Genomic DNA, 21012 nt, shown 5'->3' with positions numbered 1-21012 from the left:
AAATAGGCATCTGGTGGGTGTTTTCCTGCAGAGCATCTGGTGTCCAGCAGCACCTGGTCAAGCCTAACCAGGAAGCCCCATAGTTTAGGAGCAGTGGTGCCCCCTGGTGACCATCTGGGTTCCCCCCGCCCAAGATCTGCCAATACTTTTGTTCTGCTGCTGCTGCTGCTGCTAAGTCACTTCAGTCGTGTCCAACTCTGTGCGATGTGCAGTGGTACCCAATCTTTCTGGCACCAGAGACCGGTTTTGTGGAAAATAATTTTTTCACACCTGGGATGGGGAAGCTGGTTTCAGGATAATTCCAGCGCATTGTGTACTTTAAGGAAATGGTGGGCTTCCCTAGTGGCTCAGACGGTAAAGCGTCTGCCTGCAGTGCGGGAGACCCGGGTTCGATCCCTGGGTTGGGAAGATCCCCTGGAGAAGAAAATGGCAACCCACTCCAGTACTCTTGCCTGGAAAATTCCGTGGACTGAGGAGCCTGGTAGGCTACAGTCCACAGGGTCTAAAAGAGTCGGACACAACTGAGCGACTTCACTTCACTTATTACTATTATTATTACATTGTGATATAATCATAATGCAGAATCAGTGGGAGCCCAGGGTTTGTTTTTCTGAACTCCGGCGGTGATGCAAGCAATGGGGAGCAGCTGTAAACACAGATGAAGCTTCACTCCGCCCAATGTCCACCTCCTGCTACAAGGCCTGGTTCCTAACAGGCCACGGACTGGTAATGGTCTGTGGCCTGGGGTGTTGGGACCCCTGCTCTAGGGAGCAAAGTGGGTCTAAGGGGAAGCTGAAACCAACCTCCAGCCCAGATGAAGAGATGAGGGGGATGTCTCAGGCTGTGCTCACCAGGCCTGGCACACCTGCCTTCTGTCCACAGGGTCCAGCTTCCTGTGGAGATCCACAGTAGATGTCTTTTTTTCTCACTGGGTATCTACAACCATTTTTTTTTGAAACAGCACCTCATTCTCCTCTGGAGAAGCCCTCATTCTCCTCTGGAGAAGCCCTCATTCTCAGGTCATGTAGTTCTTGAGGGTCAAACCTCCTCCCCACCCCATGCACAGGTGCACAGTGATCTGATTAGGGATGCGCATATGGCCCAAATCTGTCCAGGGAGAGCCAGGCCTGGGGCTTCTTTGCTACAGCTGATGGGAAAGAAGCATTCTTTCTCTACTGAGGCTGCTAAGTGGTCCACAGCATATAAGCTTAGAGTTTCTGTGGGTTGGGGGGGGGCGCATTTCTATCTCTAGTTGTAGAAGAGACTGCTTGAAAATGAAGCTGACACAGAGAAAAGCAGATGTGAGAGAGGAAGTAAGGCACAGTCCTGAAAAATGTTTGAGCAGCTGGATCGGGAAGAGAAGCCAGAGCCTCCAGTGCATTTTCAGTTAAGTGAACCAATTAAGATCTTTTCTGTTAAGCCAGTGGGAACTGGAGGATTATCCTCCCTGCCTTGATCTATGCCAGGCCCTAATCGCTCTCTTCGATACGCCCAAAATGTCCTCATTTGCTGCTTACAGCTGCAAACTCAGAGACCACATTAATCAAAACCAACTTTATTATTTAAAGAGCATCCTGTCATCAGGAGCACAAGATGGGGGGGTCCCAGATGGCAGAACAATATTTACATGGGGGGCAGGAGGGTGGTCCCAGGGCTGAGTGGGCCCGCCACTGTGGAGGACTTTGGAGGGAAGAGTATCCTTGGACCTGTGGGCTGGGCCCAAGAAGAAAAATGTTCCATCCCTGGCCCAGGGTGAACCCCATCACGTGGGGCTGGGGCCCCTTAGATCAGCTCGGGCCCTGGAGGCGTGCACAGCGAGGAGAAGCCACAGGTCAAAGCTGGGTTACCATGCCGCTGGCTTCGGAGTGAGTCTGGGGAAAGACAACTAGGGGCTTCCCCCAACGTCCCACAAGTGCCCACCCCTTCCCAGGAGCCCCGTGAAAGCCATCTGTTCCCTAGGGTGACCCCTTCTAAGCCCTATAGGTTTCCAGAAAACCCTGCCTCCCTTTCCCGCTCAGAGTCCCAAACCCTCCCGCCCTCTGGCTCCCATCTGGGCTCAAATTTCACCTTTATGGCCTGGAAGATCCACTCCCGGAAGTCACTGACTTTGGTGTAGACGCCTGGCTTCTGGGCCAGGGCACAGCCGGTGCCCCAGCTCACAATGCCACACAGCCGCCAACGTGGCGTCCGAGAGATGCTATCCTCACACACGAAGGGGCCACCACTGTCGCCCTGGTTGGGGATGGAAGGCCTGGCTGAAGGCCGAGATGGCTGGCCGGGAGGCCTTCCTCGGAGGGCCAGGGCCTGTGGTCATAGAACCCTCTGGCCCTGAGATAGGGAGCCCAATCGTCCAAGGACCTATGTCTCCATCCCTGGGGAGGCCAGGGCCCCGGCTGCCCCTCAGCATCCCTCACCTGGCAGGCATCAATGCCACCCTCAGGGTAGCCGGCACAGAACATCTTGGGCTTGATCTGGTTCCCGTAGAAGTCAGGGCCGTTGCAGACATCATTGCTGATTATGGGGACTCGGGCCTCCTGGAGCACCCCAGCCTGTTGGCCTGGGGGTGTGCAGGCAAGGCTGGCCGAAGCTGGGGAGCATGCACACCCCCTCCCCTCCCCTCCCTTCCCAGTGCCCACCTGGGCTGCTCAGTGTCCCTACACCCCCGGGTCCAAGAGGCACTGGCGTAGCCCAACTGCCCTTCCCCAGCCCAGCTCAGAGTCTCCCTAAGGCAGCTTCCCAGCAGAGGACAAGACTCACCGTAGTACTGCGTGTTGCCCCAGCCAGTCACCGTGCAGATCTTGCCATCCACCAGGGCCTGCCCAGCAGCCGGGAGACACACGGGCTGGATGTACTCTGTGCAAGAGACCACACCGCTCTGGGCCTCTGCCAGCCTGCTCCGCCCAGGACAAACCCCGCTCCAGCTGCCCCGGCCCACCCTTCCCTCTGTTCTTTCACAAACACCACAACAGAAGTTGCCTCCTATAAACAACAAGGTCCCACTGTATAGTCCTGGGAACCGTATTCAATACCCTGTGATAAAACATAATGGACAAGAATATGAAAAAGATATATGTGTGTGTGTGTGTGTGTGTGTGTGTGTGTGTGTAACTGAGTCACTTTACTGTATAGAGGAAATTAACACAACATTGTAAATCACTATACTTCAATACAGGGCTTCCCCAGTGGCTCAGTGGTAAAGAATCCACCTGTAATGCAGGAGACATGGGTTTGATCCCTAAGTTGGGGAGATTCTCTGGAGCAGGGCATGGCAACCCATTCCAGTATTCTTGTCTGGCAAACCCCATAGACAGAGGAGCCTGGCAGCTACAGTCCATGGGGTTGCAAAGAGTTGAACACGACTGAAGTGACTTAGCATAGCATAGCATCCCTCAATACATTTTTAAAAATAAAGGAAGCTGACTTCTATTGAGAACTCACTATGTACTCGCATCTTTCTGGGTGAATTCCCTTAATATCCCATCAGCTCAGAGAGGTAGGGGCTATTATTACCCCCACTTAAAGAGGGGGAAATAAAACCATGTCACTTGTCCAAAGCCTTAGATTGAGTCAATGACAGAGCCAAAATTTGAACCCAGGTTGGCCCAATTTCTAAGCCTGTGTTCTTAACCATGGCCCATGTGGCTGCCCCCTACCTAGAGAGTGACTTTGAGAAATTTTAATTTATTTTTTCAATTTTTTGGCCACCGTGGCATGTGGGATCTTAGTTCCCAGAATAGGGATCGAATCTGTGTCCCCCCGCATTGAAAGTGCCTCCCATTTAGCTACTGGACCACCAGGGAAGTCCCTTCTGTAAGAAATTTTACAAGGCACTATCTTGAGATATTGGACTTCCACCTGTCAAAAAAATCATCATCATAAACACACCAGTCTATCCTGTCCACTGTAAGAATGGCATCCCCGAGACATGACATCTTTGTTCAGTGCACAACCCATGCAAGTGGTCCTGGCAGCCTCGCTAGCAAGCCTTGCTGGTGACTTCACCTGCCTGAGCTCAGAGCTCTCAGGTGCAAAATGGAAAGAATAATCATTTCCCCCCCAGAGGTGTATCGTGAGAAATTGGTGAAGTGTTGAATAGCATGCCTGGCTAACAGGAAATGCTCACGTAACTAGGAATAGTAATAAACAACAACAGCAATGATTATTAGTATTAACTGAATGCAGGCATTGCTCTAAGCTCTTTGACTCAGATTAACCCTTTTCAGCATTTCAATAACCTTCAGGAGTCATTTAACAGATGAGGGAAACTGAGGTTTGGAGAGGTGAAGCCTCATACCCAAGACCACAGAACTGCTGAGTATCTGACCCCAAAGCCCACACCACTCCCCTCAGCCCCATGTCCAAATACAGGCCGCTCACATGTATTGTTCCCTTAAATGAAGAACTAGTATCATGGACCATTCAAAAGAAAATAACCATTAAAAATAAGAATAAGGCAGACTTCCCTGGTGACCAGTGGCTAAGACTCTGAGCTCCCAGCACAGGGGACCCGGGGTTCAATCCCTGGTCAAGGACCTAGATCTCGCAAGCTGCAACTAAAGATTCCCCATGCCACCACTAAGACCCAGCGCAGCCAAATAAATAAACAATTTTTTAAAATTATAAAAAACAAAGACAATAATGCAAACTACAAAACAGTACTGACTTTTCTGGCAGCTCAGCCAGGGGCTTATAGGCACAGATTCCAGAGCCATGCAACTTGGGCTCAAACTGTTGCCATTTTCCAGTTGTGAGAATGTGGGGAATTATGTATCTTCTCTATGTCGGGAATTTTCCTCTTGTAAAAAAAAAACAAACAACACAGGATCATAAGAGAACCCACCCTCCCCAGGCTGCGGTGACAATGAAATGAGTGCGTGCTTGGGACAAGCTGAGGCCGGTGGCGAGCCACAGAAGGCACGGGCAAGTGTAGGAGTTCATCCTATCATCACTATTATCGTATTCTTTCATTCTTATTTTTTAAGATGTTTTAAAATCTTATTTATCTATTTAAGGCTGTGCTGAGTCTTTGTTGCTGTGAGGGCTTCTCACTATTTGTGCGAACTGTAGTGGGGCTACTCTGGTTCTGGTGCACGGGCTTCTCAATGCAGTGACTTCTCTTGTTGTGGAACAGAGGCCTACAGCGATCAGGCTTCAGGAGTTGTGGTACCTGGGCTTAGTTGCTCTGAATCAGGGACTGAATCTATGTCTCCTTCATTGGCAGGCAGATTTTTAACCAATGAACCACCAGGGAAGCCCAAGATTTTTTAATTTTTTAAATATGGACCATTTTTAAACTCTTTATTGAATTTGCTACAAAATTGCTTCTGTTTTATGTTTGGGTGTTTTTTGGCAGAGAGAGCATGTGGGTCTTAGGTCCCAACCAGGGATCAAACCCACACCCGCTGCATTGGAAGGTACAGTCCTAACCACTGGACTGCCAGGGAAGGCCCTCTTTATCATTATTATTATCATCATCATACTGATGCCTGCTGAAGGCTCATTATCATTGCTATGATAACTTCCTTATCATCGACATTATTATTATTACTATTACTACCACTTGGTGGCCTTCTGATAGCTGAAGCCCAATGCTGCTGCTGCTGCTGCTAAGTTGCATCAGTTGTATCCGACTCTGTGCGACACCATAGACGGCAGCCCACCAAGCTCCCCCGTCCCTGGGATTCTCCAGGCAAGAACACTAGAGTGGGTCGCCATTTCCTTCTCCAATGCATGAAAATGAAAAGTGAAAGTGAAGTTTCTCAGTCATGTCCAACTCTTCACAACCGCATGGACTGCAGCCTACCAGGCTCCTCCATCCATGGGATTTTCCAGGCAAGAGTACTGGAGGCTGAAGCCCACAGCCTGCTCTTAATTCAAAAGGCATGTGTAGATGAGGTATGAAAGACACACTGACACCCAGGTAAGTCTTTCTCACTGACAGCAAGGAAATGCTCTGGAGAACTACAAAGGGAATAAATAACTCCTGACTTTCTGATTCATTCATACACTTATTTTTTTTTTCATTTCTTTCTTTTATTTTGGTAATAGCTTTTTTGGAGATATAATTCCTGTACCACACAATTCACCCACTTAAAGTACACAAGTCAATGGGTTTTAGACAGGTTTTAGATTCAGGGACTAGCCTGCCTGGCAGTAGGAAGGTACCACCACCACCAAGATCGATTTCAGAACATTTTCATCACTGCCTTTACCTCTGACCTCCCAACGTTTCTGTGCCACCCCCACGCCTCGGGAACCACGAATGTACTTTCTATCTCTGCAGGTTTACCTGTTCTGGACATTTTGTAGAAATGGAATCATATAGAATGTGGCTGTTTGGGTCTGACTTCTTTCTGAGCACAATGCTGTCCAGGGTCATCCATTGTGTACCATGGATCACTTCATTCCTTTCTAAGCTAATATGATTCCATTGTATGTATCTAGCACGCTTTTTTGTTTATCTACATGTCAGATGGTAGACATCTGGTGGTTTCCATCTTTTGGCTACTGTAAATAATGCTGCTATGAACACCCACGCACTAGTTTTTGTAGAGCTATGTATCTTCTTTTCTTTTGGGTACATACCTAGGAGTGGAATTGCGGGGCCAAATGGTAATACTCACACATGGTTTTTCAAAGTGGCTGCACTAACTGCCCCTACCTAATGAATGCACAATGAGTGCCCCTGGAGATCATTTCCCCCATCACCATGAATTCTATGCCCCAGCCCCTCCTCTGTCCTCCTGGCCCCTGGAGTCCCCAGGCCCAGACGTACCTGTGAGGGGCAGGGTGCCAGAGAGGTGGACCAGGGCAATGTCATTGCTATTCTCCTCGCTGTTGGGGTCTCGAAAGGGGAGATAGCCCCCATGGTAGATGACAGCCTGCACCCCCAGTTGCACGCCATGGGGTGAAGTCTGGGCCACAGCACCAGCAAACACTCGCCATCGTGATAGGACCCGGTTCCGCCTACCGGGGAAAGGAGGGGAGGGTGGCCACCTGTCTGGGCACAGCCTCCCCCAGCTCACCGCTCCCCAGCCTCTCCCCTCAGTGCCCTGGGGGACACTCACTCAGGGAAGCAGTGGGCGGCTGTCAGCACCCAGTCCCTGGAGAGCACGGACCCCCCACAGAGATGTGCTCCATCATAGCGAAGACTGACTTGCCACGGCCACCTGCCCAGGCTGGTGTCCTGGCCGCCCACAATGCGATCAACCGGCAATTTTCGGTGGCCACAGTCTGTGGGGAGAGGGGCAGTCAGGGCAGCGGGAGGCCTGGACTCCCTGCCCTGGGGGTCTGAGAGGTCATGCCCTACTCTGGAGAGAATGAGCGGTCACGATCTTAACTGAGGGGTCTGAGGAATATCGCTCTGATGGAGGGGGAAGGGGTCTGTCTGAGGAGACACAGCCCCATCTGTGGGGACCGAGGGGGACATGGCCCTATTTTGGGGGTCTGAGGGGACGTGGAACCCCCACCCTGAGGGAGTCTGAGAGAACACAGCTCCATCCTTGGAGGATCTAAGAGGATAAGGCCTATCTGGGGGTATCTGATGGGCCATGGCCCTACCACGGTAAGGGCAGGGAGTCTCAGAAGAGGGCTCTGAGTTTTGGGGTCTCACCTTGGCAGCTGGTAGCCAGGAAACGGCCTCTGGGACAGTCGCTGTGGGAGGGACAAGGACGAAGACACAGAGACAAAAAAAAGAGGCCAATTAAGACGGAGGGAAGGCACCCAGGGGAGCGTGGGTACCCAGGGGTGGTGGGGCCCGCGGCATGCGCCCCACCTGCCCGCCGCCCTCCTCACCACACGGAGAGGACCTCGAGCAACCTCCGGGCATGCGGCAGCCTCCCCTCGTCCACGCAGAAGAAGCCCGACGTGCCATTGGCGCCCGCCGTCCGCACGTCCAGCTCCGAGAAGTCCAACGCCCTGGGCAGGGCAGCGGTCAGACCTGCGCCCCCCGCCCTCCCAGCCCCCCACCAGGGGCACCCCGGGTACCTGAGGAAGCCCATCTCCTCGCAGCTGAGCCCCGCCACCCTGGCGTTGGAGCGCGAGGAGCAAAGCAGGCGCCACGTGCCCTCTGTCTGGTCGAACACCGTGAGCCGAGCATCCGCCGGGCCGACCTGCACTGCAGGGCAGCAAGAGGAGCGCCTGGGTCGCCTTCCCGCCCGAGCCCTCCCGGCCGCTTCTCTGCCCGTGCCAGTCTAGTCCTGAGTCCTGGCAGGCCCGATAGGAGCACCCCGGGCTCCGCACATTTGTGACTGCCTCTGGAAGGGCTCAGGACTCAAGTGGGACCAAAGATTGGGGGTCCTAAGACTCTGACTGCATCGCCATGGGGAAACCGGGCAAGGTGGGGGAGGGGCGTTCCTCTTGCAACCGGGATTCCTAAACTGGTTGCCCAAAAGCTGGAAGCTAGATTTGTCAAGGTCCATCTTTGCCTGCAGGAGGGGGGATGGGGGGCAGCAGTGATAAACCAATGTAAAGAAAAGCCAGGAGATTCTGATAACATTTTTATAGTTCCTTAATGGAATCAGGCTTAAAGAACCTCCAGAATCGTTACTTAAGTGAGTTAATAATTTCCCTTTTTATTTAGCCAGTTTCTTGGTTTTTCTTTTTCTCTTTTACGGCCTGAAGATCGTTGACCAATACATCACATTGCCAAAATATCTAAATAGATTTCCTATAATCTTAAAAAAGAAGAGTTATCTTTTTTCTGCAGGACTTGCCAGAGCCTTGAATACGTACTAAGTTGCAGGATAATTATTCAAGCAGAGGATGCAGTATTCATTCATTCATTCATTCGACAAGTGTTAACTAGACACATACTCCATGCCTGTTCCTATGTGGAGTGATGCTGGGGGACATAAAAATGACCAAGACATCTCTGGGCTGTACCCTCACCAAGCACAAAGTCCATCCATAGGGGAGACAGACAGCAAAAAAAAAAAAAAAATCACCCAATCAAACACAGCTTCACCAACTGTGACAAGAGGCAGATACACAGCAAGGCTGCACAGTGCTTATGGGGGATTCTTCCTGCCTGCTTAATGCACTGAAAAGTGATGCTCCCCTCAGCCCCTTCCAGCCTGCTCCTCACACATGGCCAGAGGACCCTTGCCACACCTAAGCCAGGTCACAGCCCTTAGGTGTGCTTTAGGAAACACTCCATCCGTGCCAGGCTCTATTTCGAGCGATGAGCAAATCAGACAAAACCCCCAGCTGTGGAGAGCTCAAAGGCCAATGGGTGAGATGGATAACAAATAGGAGAGAGAAGTAAAATAGATGCTGTGTCACAAAAGAAGGGGCCTGGGAGACAAGTCGAGCATGACAGAGAGGCAGGGGAATGCTGACATGGGGAGAGACAGGAGATTGTACTTTCCTATAGGTGGGCAGGGAAGGCTGCACTGAGAAGGTGGTATGCAAGCAGAGATCTGAAGGAGGTGAGAAGACAGGTGAGGGAACAGAGAACTAGGCCAAGAGAATTGCAAATGCAAAGATCCCAAGGTGGGGGCGGGGTTGTTGTAGGAACAACAAGGGGTCTGGGCAGAGTGAGCGAGAGGAGGGGGAGCAGGAGACAAGACTAGACTGACTTTGACTTTTACCAGGAGTGAGGGTTGAGCCAGGAGGGCCTTGATCTGACTCAGGGGTTCACAGGCGCCCTCTGGCTGTGTGTAGGGAGCAGACTGTAGGGGGCAGGATGGGACCAGAGAGACCAAGGAGGAGGCTGTGTAATGGTCCAGGAGGGAGAGGATGGAGGCGGGGCCAGGGTGGGGGCAGTGGAGGATTCTGCATAGAATTTGTGGGTGGAGCCCACAGGGTCGGCTACGATTGGATGTGGGTGGAAGGAAAAGAGGGGCCAAGGGCAATTCCAAGGTGGGCGATCTGAGCCACTAGAAGGATGAGCTGCCATTGACTAAGATGGACAAGGTGGGAAGGAGTAGGTTTGGGGAAAGATCAGCTGTGAATCCCTTTTCTCTGGAGCCTCCTGAATGGCTGGTGTTCTGAGAGCACATTCTGGGACAGTGAATCTGGTCCAAACTCAACTTTGCATCCTTGGAGGAAGAATTTGATGAGGCCACACCCAAGCTGAGCAGTCTTCCCACAGCCCCACAGATCTGGACAAGGGGAGGCAGAATTTCCGGGGAGAACCCTGAACTGCTGAGGACAGAGAAAGGCAAAGAGAAGATTTGTATTCAGGCCTGAGTGACTCCAAACCCCAAGCTTTTAATGTTGCCTGTGACAGCAGTCATGAAACTAAAATACACTCGCTCCTTGGAAGAAAAGCTATAACTAACCTAGACAGCATATTAAAAAGCAGAGACATCACTTTGCCGACAGAGGTCCGTATAGTCAAAGCTATGGTTTTTCCAGTAGTCATGTATGGATGTGAGAGTTGGACCATAAAGAAAGCTGAGTACCAAAGAACTGATGCTTTCAAACTGTGGGGCTGGAGAAGACTCTTGAGTGTCCCTTGAACGTTAAGGAGATCAAACCAATCAATCCTAAAGGAAATCAACCCTGAAAAATCAACCCTGAATGTTCATTGGAAGGACTGATGCTAAAGCTCCAATACTTTGGCTGCCTGATGCGAAAAGCTGACTCATTGGAAAAGACCCTGATGCTAGGAAAGATTGAGGGCCAGAGGAGAAGAAGACAACAGAGGATGAGTTGGTTGGATGGCATCACTGACTCAATGGACATGAGTTTGAGCAAACGTCAAGAGTTGGTGAAGGACAGGGAAGCCTGGTGTGCTGCAGTCCATGGGATCACAAAGAGTCAGACACGACTGAGCAACTGAACAGCCAGTCAAGCAACTTTCCTCCTAAGGGTTAAACAAAAAAGGCACAGTAATAGCACTGGTGAAGGAGTGGGTGGGACAAACTGAGAGAGTAGCACTGAAACATATACATTACTATACATAAAACCAATAGCTAGTGGGAAGTGACTGTGTAACAAGGAGCTCAACCTGGTGCTCTGTGACGATCTAGAGGTGTGGGATGGGGTAGGGAGTGGGAGAGAGGTTCAAGAGGGAGGGGATATATAGCTGATTCATGTTCTTATACAGCAGAAACCAATATTAAATTGTAAAGAAATTATCCTCCAATTAAAAAATGAATTTTAAAAATAGTAACACTGACTACATTTCCTGGGGATGGGCTGACCCCATGCTATGTGTCATATCTGGGGGGTTCTATCCCACAATCATCCTGGGAGGGAGAGACCATCTCTATGCCCATCTTACAGACGAGAAAACTGAGCCTTAGAGAGGACATACTTGCCCCTGAGAATATAGCTAAGAACTGGCAGTCAGGATTTGAATCCAGACCTGCCTACCTGCATACTCTCTGCTCCTTCTGTGGCTGTCATATGGACCCTTATCAGCCCCTTTTCCCCAAATATACTCATGTAGGCCTGTACTAGGAGCTTCCTGGTTAACTGACCTTAATCATGGCTTCTTGTTCTGGGATGGGGCCCAGAATATCTGGTACCTCCACTGGGTACCACCCCTTGAGTTCCCAGACCAAGACTTGGGGTTCTAAACACCAGCTGGGGATGGGAGTGAATTCTTATTTTTAAATGACTTCTCAGTGCTCCAGAGATTGTGATTTCCAGAAAGTGTGAGGTTTTAGGAAAAAAGAAATTATCATTTTATGGATGTATTTGGAGGGAGGAGCGGAAGGAGGAGGAGGAGGGAGGGAGGAAGGAATATCAAATGCCCCCTCCAAGTATTTTTAAAGCTATATTCTGTGCCACTGTTTCTCACTTTTAAACTCTTTATTCTTGTTTGTGTTATTTTAAGCCATGCAGAAAGTACGTTCTGGGTCACCTGGTTTGCTTACCAAATTGTCTGATATATTTAGAGGTGTGAAAAATCCCAGAAAAGTGAGGTGAGGATATCATTTCTGGGTTGTTTCTGTTTGTTCATTTTGTAATTTCCCAACGTTTTTGAAAAACCCAAGTGTAATGGGAGGGCACAGTGCTGGCGATGGCCAGAGTCAGGTCTGAATTGTGGCCTCATTACTTTCCAGCTGAAGCCCAGGACAAGTTAGTTCACCTCTGAGATTTGTCCTCATGCTTATTCATTAAACAAAGGTTTCCTAAGCACCTTCTATGCACCAGACACTGTCTAGGGCAGTAAACAAAATGCCCCTGCCCTTCTGAAATTCACCAGGAGTAAATCATGAGCCATGTGAGGAGGGTCACAGAGGGGGTGGTGGTGGTATGCAGAGTGGTTGTGGGGGGCGGAGGGTATGGAGCCTGGGAGCAGAAAGGTCGCTCAGGAAAGTTAAAGCCTAAAGCCTGAGACACAGAAGTCCATGTTAACCAAGTTGGCTGAAAGTCAAGCATTGCACGGATCATCACCTCCACTAATTCTCACCAATTTCTAGATAAGGATGCTGAGAATCAAAGAGGGCAGGCCAGGTGGGAGCCTCAGCTCAGCCATGATGGGACAGGACCCAGAAACCTGCCTGTGGGTGTGAGCATAAAGAGGAGGTGAGCAAAGACTGTGGTGCTAGGAGGGTCCTTTGAGAGTGAGAGCAGCCTGTGGGCTGGGGCCTGAAGAGTGCTGAGAGCAAGCATGAGGTGAGGGTGGAGAGCGGCGGCACCTGAGGAGCCTTGGAGTCCGCCAAGTGTTGGGATTTTAGCCCAGCAGCAGTAGCGAGTCATAGAGCCGCATCTGGTAGGTGCATGACCCCTCTGCCCTGCCATTTATTCAATGTTCAAGTTAGTACAAGTCACTGGGCCTCAGTTTCACCCATGTGCAAAATGGGAGTGATGATGAACGGCCCCAACTTCACAGGGGTCTTGTGCAAAGGCTGCAGCCAGGGCCTGGCATACATTAGCCATCGACATGGCAACTCACTGGGCTGTTTCTTGAGAAACAATAGAGTATAGTAGTTCTACACAAGCTCTGGATCCAGGCTATCTGAGTTCCGATCCCTGTGACCTGGGGCAAGTCACTTGGTCTCTCCACACCTCATTTCCCCATATTAAAATAGGCCGTGGGAAGGATTTAATGAATTAATATTTGCAAAGCCCTGAGGCCTGTGCCTGGCACAGGTAAATGCTCTGCAAGTGTCAACTGTGGTGGTTGACCTTGATGGCCTTCCTGTCTAGATGTTCATTTCTGCTCTTAATGTGAGCTGAGTCCTTTATGGAACTAGATGGGCCTCGTGGGAAAATGAAAAATGTGGGACACGTGAAAAATGTGTCCCATCATCCAACTTCCCCTTTCTTCCTGCTGCCCTGGGCCATTGAATGGCAGCCTGGGGTTGGCATTTAGAAAGATCCATTCATTTATTCATTCATTCCACAATTAGTTTCTATATCTATTCGTTTTTCCACCTATGGAAAAACTAAAATGAACTTTTTGGCCACCCTGGTATTTATTTGCGTGACCATTCCTGCCTCCACATCTCTTCCAGTCAAGCCTAAGTGCTATTCCTGGAGCCATCATGTGCGCACAGTGTGTCCTCTCTAGTCCTCACTTTCTACATCTGTAAAATGGGAATAACAACAGTAGCTACCACCAAGAAGCGACAGAAAAAGGTTGGCTGAATTCATACAGCACCTCTACCTCTCAAACATGTATTGACCATGTTTCACAATAAGAAACTCATGTTTACATTATGATGTAGCCCAGAACTTCCGTTTCCTAGGGTGAACTACAGCATTGCTCCAAGCCTCAGTTTCCCCATCTGTAAAATGGAGGGAATAACAGTCCCACCTTCATAAAACCCCAAAGAAAGATTAACAGAACTTTTTCTTACGGAAACAGATGCACTCTGATTTTTTTAATCAAATCTGTTTCATACTTTTTTATATGTGGTTTTCAACTCACTGATTTCATGATGCACTTAATGGATAACATGTTTAGAGTCTGAAGAACACGGCATTAGATCAGCCACACATGTACATAAGCACCACCAGCATTCCTGCAGGCATTCGGGCATTCATTTAAAAAATCCTTTCACTGAGTTCCCCCCAGGTGCGAGTTTCCTCCAGGGCTCCCCAGAGGGTCTCAGCCCGCTCTACTCACCTGGATACAGCGGCTCCTGATCACTCCTGAGTAGAACAGTCACTGCAGAGAAGGCAGAAGTGAGGGCAGGCAGGCTGGGGGCTGCCAGGGGCAGGGGAGGGTAGAAATGCAGGGGTCTGTCCACTCTCACCAATGGCCCAGGATGCTGCCCCGATGCCTGTCAGGAGCAGGACGGTCCCCACAGTGAGAGCGGCCACCTTGGGTCCGGAGCAGCATGGCACAGTCCGGCCACCTGCAATAGACACCATGCTGGGGCCACTGCCAGGTCTGTCCTCACTGTGGCAAGGGGCCAGCTCTGCCCTGCCCCCCACGGTTAACTTAGCACGCCCGAGCCTGCCCTGCCCTGGGTCCAGTTTCTTGGGGCAAGCAGTTGGCAGGCCTGTCCCTCCCCTGCAGGGAGGGTGCCCAGCCCCCAGGGCTTCCAGCTGGGAAGGGGTGTGGCTGGGACAGTTGTCGCCCTCCCTGCCCACACTCCTGGCACTGAAGGGACTTCTCCTTCCCAATGACACTGCGCTCTGTATCTCCTGCTTGGACCTCTCACTTCTGCTAACTTTCCCAGAGGTTCTTGGAGCCTCTTGGAGGCTGTGACCCCTGACTTTTGTCCTCTTGGCAGCTCTCTTCCCTGCTGTTTGTCATTTCCTCACTGCCTCATTTCTCTCTGCTGTTCCAGATCCTCTGTCCCTGGGAACCCCCCAAAACCAGACCTTTCCCGAAGGACCCAGCTCCAACGTCAAATTGACCCCAGAGGTTGAGAACCTACATTTGGAATTTTGTCAGCCTCACTTAAAAATATTGGCCTTGGGAATTCCCTGGTGGTCCTGTGGTTAGGACTCCATGCTTTCACCGCTGAGGGCGCAGGGTTGATCCTTGGTCGCGGAACTAAGATCCCGCAAACTGCGTGGCCCAGCCAAATTAAAAAATACATACATTGGCCTTACCCACTGCTATATATGGGACCTTGGGCAGGTGCTATCACCTTTTTAAGCCTCAACTTCTTCATCTATTTAATGGGCATCCACCTAGCACTCACCTCTAAAAATAATACTTGAAGTTTCTTTCAAATAATTAAGAGCTGTACTCTTATCATAGCCTTATGTGCCAAGCACTGCTCTGAATGTATTAAATTATTCAGTCCTTGTCTCAGTTATGATTCCTATTTTTCAGACAGGGGAAACGGAGGCTCACAGAAGTGGAGCCACCTGCCCAAGGTGACTCAGCCAGGAAGAGGTGGTACTGATTTGGCACTGGGATCCAGGCGTATAACCACTAAGCCTTGCCACCCTCTCTGTGCTATAGTGGCTGGCGCAGAACAGGTTCTCAATAAATGCTTTTTTTCTTTTTCATTTTTATTGGTCAATAAATGTTTTTAAATCATTATAGCTGTGTGGTCTTGGACAACTCCCTTCACCTCTCTGGGCCTCAGTTTTCTTATCAGTAAAATGGGGGTTTATTCACTTGTGGTCCTATGGAGCATCCACTGTGTACCTGGCACCATTCTAGGCTCTGGGGACACATCCCTAAACAAGACAGCAGAGATGCTCTCACAGAGCTCACATTCTCATGTGTGTAAAGTGAGGGGAACCAAAACAAACAAACAAGTAAATGAACTCGATCATGTTCAGAACATGGCCAAGTCTATAAAGAAAATGACAGCAGAAGAGGCAGCAGGTTCTTTTGTGGAGTAGTCAAGAAGAGCCTCCCCAAGAAGGGGCTTTTGAGCTGAGACCTGAGGGCTGAGGCCAGCCAAGCAAAGAGCTCTCATGGAAGGGCACAGTGGGCAGAGAAGAGCACAGGTCAGGGCCTTGAGGCCAGAACAAGCATGGTGGGTGAGAGGGCAAGAGAGGCCACTGATGTGGCCAGAATGGCATGAGCTTGGGGAAGGCACTGGGGCCAAGGCTGGGGCCAGATGGAGAGGCCTGGCAGCCTGAGGAGAAGAGGAATTTTATTCCCAGTGCAACAGGGACCCTGGGGCTGAAAAGCCATCTTTGGCTAGGGATGGGGGGAACCAAAGAGAAAAGGCAGCTGAAAGCCTTTGCTGGGCCTGGCGTGTGCCCGACTGCCCCTGGCATCTGCAGGACCTTCCAGTTCTGCCATCTGGGTCACGGCAGTATGGCTAATGGGCACAGGGCCAGACCAGCACCCAGAAAGGAGCGGGGAGTGGTCCAGGACCTTCCTGTAATGGCTATTGTCTGAGTGTCTTAAGAATTTGAGAACCCAGCCATTCTTGTCCAGGTGCGCCTCCCTCCAAAGAGGCCCCGGCGGACCAGCCCAGCCCTGCTCCGGCTGGCTGACCCCTCCATGTCTCCCTGAGGGGGCCTCTCAGGCCCCGTCCCCACCTTGCTGCTGCCGCTGCTTTGTCACTGCAGTTGTGTTCGACTCTGTGTGACCCTCTGAACTGTAGCCCTCCAGGCTCCGCTGTCCATGGGATTCTCCAGACAAGAATACTGGAATGGATTGTCATTCCTTTCTACAGGGCATCTTTCCAACCCGGGGATTGAACCCAGGTCTCCTGCACTGCAGGCGGATTCTTAACCACTAAGCCACCAGGGAGGACCCCGTCCCCACCGTGGTCCCCAACCATATTCCTGGTTTCAGCGGGAAGTCTTGGCTCCCAAAGCCATCAGGCTGGTCCTGGGTCCTTTGTTTTCAGACATGCCTGCGGAGCTTTGGGCCACTCAGAGCCCAGGCTAGAGGCCCTGGCATGACTGCCGGGGCAGGAAGCATGGCCACCTTGTGTCACTTAAGGTGAGAGGAGAAACTTGCTCCATGCCCTGTGATTCAGGAGACTTCAGACAACCCCCAAACAGTGCCTCTGGTGGGACAGAAAGCGTCCTCACCCAGGTTCTTCAGAGAGACATCCTGACTGCATATCTTTGCCAAGGCAGGAAGTGTCCTCACTGCACGAGAGGCAGCATCCTGGTGTGATTCCTCGGGGCAATAGAGCCTGGTAAGTCAGGACCTCTGAGCATCCTCCTGAGGCTCCGCTCCCTGTTCCTTCAGGGACGCTAGGTTGTCCTTGTCTCCTCACAAGGCAGTTCCGTTGCCTCCACCATTTGGCTGCAAAACCCTCCCAACTGATGTCCTTGGTTCCTTATCTCTGAAACTCCACTCAAACAGCTCTGTGTCTGTCCTCGTGTATCCAACTCCAACTTCCTGAACAAAATTCTCTCCCCATCTGATTTCGGGGACACCACCCTTGTCCGATTTGCTTACTACTTCTCAATCTCCTGACCCTCCACATGCTTTCTGAAATCTGGGGTTCACAGGGTGGCCCGGGCCTCCTTCCCCTCATGCCTCCCCGCTCCACCCCCACAGACTGTGTTGCTCTTCTCTCCCCAGCTCTGGACTGTGCTTAGTCCTAGGTTGGGGGTCCTGCAGCCTCTTAGATGCCTCCCCCTGGAATTACCACACTCCGTCACACCTCCCAGGTTCCATACTGGCCTCCACGTCTCCCTAAGTCCCCAGGTCCCATCTCAGAGGTCCTCACCCACAGGTCTGTCCCTGTGTGCAGAACACCTCCCTCTCCCCACGGCTCAGGCCTCCTGAGGGTCTCCTGCCCACTCTCTCCTTCCCTGCCCCAACCCCCTCCAACCCCTGGGCTCAGTCTCTCCTTCTGGTCCAGCCTCCACATGGAAACCTGGGGGGTCTTCCCAAACAGCAAATCCAACCTGTCCCTAGAACCCTCCATGGCTCCCCAGTGCCTCTCAGGACAGAGTCTAAGGCCCTCAGCCCAAGGTGCCAGGCCCTCTAGGATGTAAGCACAGCTATCAGAGATTTGGAGGTTGCACATGTTTTCCCCAATCCCCAGACAGCCATAAGGGTCCTTACCAGACAATTGATAGAGCTTCCAAAAGGCAACCAAAATGACAGGACTTATACAAGGTTAAAAAAAAAAAAAAAGAAAGAAAGAAAGAAACGAAGAATAACCACCAGCTCCATCTTGTGGAGAGAGCCGGCCTTGCCCGGGCATGGGCCAGCTTCTTACCAGAGTCCTAACAAAACTTGGTCCAGCCTGCGTGTCTCATCACCCGCCCAGCTCCATTTCCAACTTTACCTCCAGAAATCCCGAATTAGCTACATGCCACCATACACCTGGCAGATTGTCACCCCCAGCGGTTAGCCTTGCTCGTCTCTCTGCCTGGCACACCTACTTACTCCTGCCTCATTCTGAGCGTCAACTCAGATATCACTGCCTCTGATTCGGAGTCCCCAGGGAGCACCAAGAACCTCACCTTGGGCGCACTTCACCAGCAGAATGGTAACACAAATGTTAGCATAACTGCAGCTCTCAGAAGACACACCAACCCTAGGCCTGTCCTAACCCAATCCTGCGAGGATGTGTGTCAGTGACAAGTTGCTTCAGTTGTGGCCGACTCTTTGTGACCCTATGGACTTCAGTCTGCCAGGCTCCTCTGCGTATGGGATTCTCCAGGCAAGAATACTGGAGAGGGTTGCCATGCCCTCCTCCAGGGGATCTTCCCCACCCAGGGATCTAATCCGCGTCTCTATGTCTCCTGCATTGGCAGGCGTTACCACTAGCGCCACCTAGGGAGCCCAACCCCATCTTGCAGTTTCCTGAAATCCTTGCAAACCATCAATGAGGAACGTATCATTATCACCACCCCCGTTGTACAGATGAGGAAAGGAAGCCCAGAGCGGTTCAGCCACCCACATCAAGCAACCCAGCAAGTAAGCCCAGGTTTGCCATGACGGTAGGACTCCCCTCCCAAGACTAGGACTGAGCTGCCTGAAGATGTACTGAAGCTCACTGTGCCTTGGCTGTCTGTCCTCAGACCAGTCCCTGGCCGTCCTTCTGGACACACCCTGCTGTGCTTCTCTGGTTCATTCACCCATAGGCCCCAGGCCTGGTGAGTCCCTTCAGTGGGCTCCAGGAAGGAAGGTTTCCAAAGGTGCAAGGCTCTGCCACCCACCCCCTCAACAAGGGTGCAGTGCTGTCTCCCAGGCCACTGGGAGCCTAGTGGCTCCGAAGGTAAAGAATCTACCTGCAATGCAGGAAACCCAGGTTCAATCCCTGCATTGGGAAGATCCTCTGAAGAAGGGAATGGCTATCCACTCCAGTATTCTTTCCTGGAAAATTCCATGGACAGAGGAGCCTGGTGGGCTACAGTCCCTGGGATCGCAAAGAGTCGGACACAACTAGCACTTCACAGCTGGATGGTTTGGGCTCTGATTTTCTAGCTGTGCTGAGATGCAAGGAGGCCAGCGATCCATACCCATCATTTCAGCCAACACACTCAGTGCTCCCTGCCTATCACGGCATTTAAATCCTCACACCATCCTATAGGGTGGACATTAGTACTGCTTTTTTTTTTTTTTACAGAGGAAGAAATGAGGCCCAGAGAGGGTGAGCCACTTGTCCAGGGCCTCACAGCTAGAGAGTGATACTGCCTGGGACCAAGACCAACTAGCCTGGTTCCAGGAAGAAGAGAGAGAGTCAGCCCCAGCTGGGGAGGGCAGGAAGAAAGAGCCACCCCTAACTGGTCTCCTCCAGTTGGCTCTCAAGTGTGGAGGAGGTTAAGAGGGAGTCAGGGTGTCTGGAGCCCCTGCCAGGGGCTTCCATAAGCCCTTGAGTGTCTGTCAAACCGGAGGTGTGGTTTCTCCCCACCATCCCTAGGGTGGTTTCGCTGTTGTTTCTCCTCTCTTCATCCATCCAGACCGGGTCCAAAGTCCTCCCTCTGCTCTGCCCACAGAGTGAGGAGGTGGGAGGAACATCTGGGATCGGTGGAGGTCTTGGGCCCCGGGTCTCCAAGTTGGCTGACCTCTGCCATGACAGCTCTGGGGCACCCCCCATCTGGGGCACCCCGTGTGTTTTATGCATGAAGCCCCCAAGCTGTTGCCTTGTGCGTGTCCTATGCTCCCAACAACCTCATGTAGGTAGGGAGGTGGCATTAGAACCCACGCTTGACACAGGGGGAAATGAAGCCCAGAGGAACGACGACACTTCGCCAGATTGCACAGTAATAATCAGTGGCAGAGGAAGGTTTGAAGGCAGCCCGGTGGGGCTTCCCTGTTGGCTCAGTGGTTAAGAGTCTGCCTGTCAACTCAGGAGACTTGGGTTCCATGTGAGGATCCCACATACCGTAGAGCAACCAAGCCCGTGTACCAGAACTATGGAGTCTGTACCCTAGAGCCCGGGAAGCGCAACTAATGAGCCCATGTGTCCCAACTACTGAAGCCTGAGCACCCTAGAGCCCGTGCTCTGCAACAAGAGAAGCCGTTGCAACGAGAAGCCCTCGCACCGCAACTAGAGAAAAGCCTGCATGCAGCAATGAAGACCCAGCACAGTCAAAAATGAATAAATGAATAAATAAAATTATATATATATTTTAAAGGCAGGCCTGTGCATTCTATTCCAGAGTCTATGTCCTGAACAGTGATAGCTAGTTTCCCCGCCTTGACCCCAAGTAAAGGACAGGTCCAGATGTAGCTGGGAAGTCACTGGGGGGTGAGGGGAAACTGAGGCAGGGAGCCAGGAAGGTCATATGGGGTGGCCGGGAGGCAGGTGGTGTTCCAGCTCCACAGAGAATTTGGTTAATAGTTAATTAGGTGGAGGAGGCTTCGGAAGGGGGTGGGGGTGGGCCCACGAGGGGGGTCCAGAGAGAGGGGGCTCCAAGGGAGCGGAGGGTTGGGAAGACAGCACAGAGGGAGGGGAGGGGCGCCAGGCAGAGCTCAGGTCTCCGGGACAGGGGGACTCACCCTCCTTCTCCGCCATGTCACAGCCTCTAGTTAATGATTCCCCGGCTGACCTCCGGGGCCGGGGCAGGACCTGTGGGGAGATGAACGAGGGGGAGGCAGGGCCTGGGGGAGCCCAGCCCGGCCCCTGTGCCCCCAGTCCCAGGCGCCCATCCAGGGAGGCTGAGGGACTGGGCCCCGGCCAGAGCACGCCGTGATCACGGACACAGACTGGGCTGGGTTCAAGGATGGGGTCAGTGTGTGACCAGCAGATAGGGGGATGATGGGAT

The 21012-nt window shown here is 51.8% G+C and overlaps 1 protein-coding gene across 1 annotated transcript; it reads right to left on the bottom strand.

Moving 5' to 3' along the window:
• Window positions 1-1563: 1563 nt before the first annotated feature.
• HPN (hepsin) lies at window positions 1564-20762 on the bottom strand. The gene is made up of 12 exons (XM_055551137.1): window positions 20747-20762; window positions 14160-14261; window positions 14030-14071; window positions 7987-8116; window positions 7795-7917; window positions 7613-7653; window positions 7068-7233; window positions 6776-6966; window positions 2758-2853; window positions 2415-2557; window positions 2068-2232; window positions 1564-1871 (listed from the first exon to the last, which is right to left on the bottom strand). Exons 1-12 carry the CDS (start codon window positions 20760-20762, stop codon window positions 1833-1835), a joined length of 1254 nt encoding a protein of 417 aa, XP_055407112.1. The 3' UTR covers window positions 1564-1832.
• Window positions 20763-21012: the final 250 nt, after the last annotated feature.

Source organism: Bubalus kerabau, chromosome 17, assembly GCF_029407905.1.
Source record: "Bubalus kerabau isolate K-KA32 ecotype Philippines breed swamp buffalo chromosome 17, PCC_UOA_SB_1v2, whole genome shotgun sequence".
NCBI lineage: Eukaryota > Metazoa > Chordata > Mammalia > Artiodactyla > Bovidae > Bubalus > Bubalus kerabau.
This window is presented reverse-complemented; position numbering and strand designations above follow the sequence as displayed.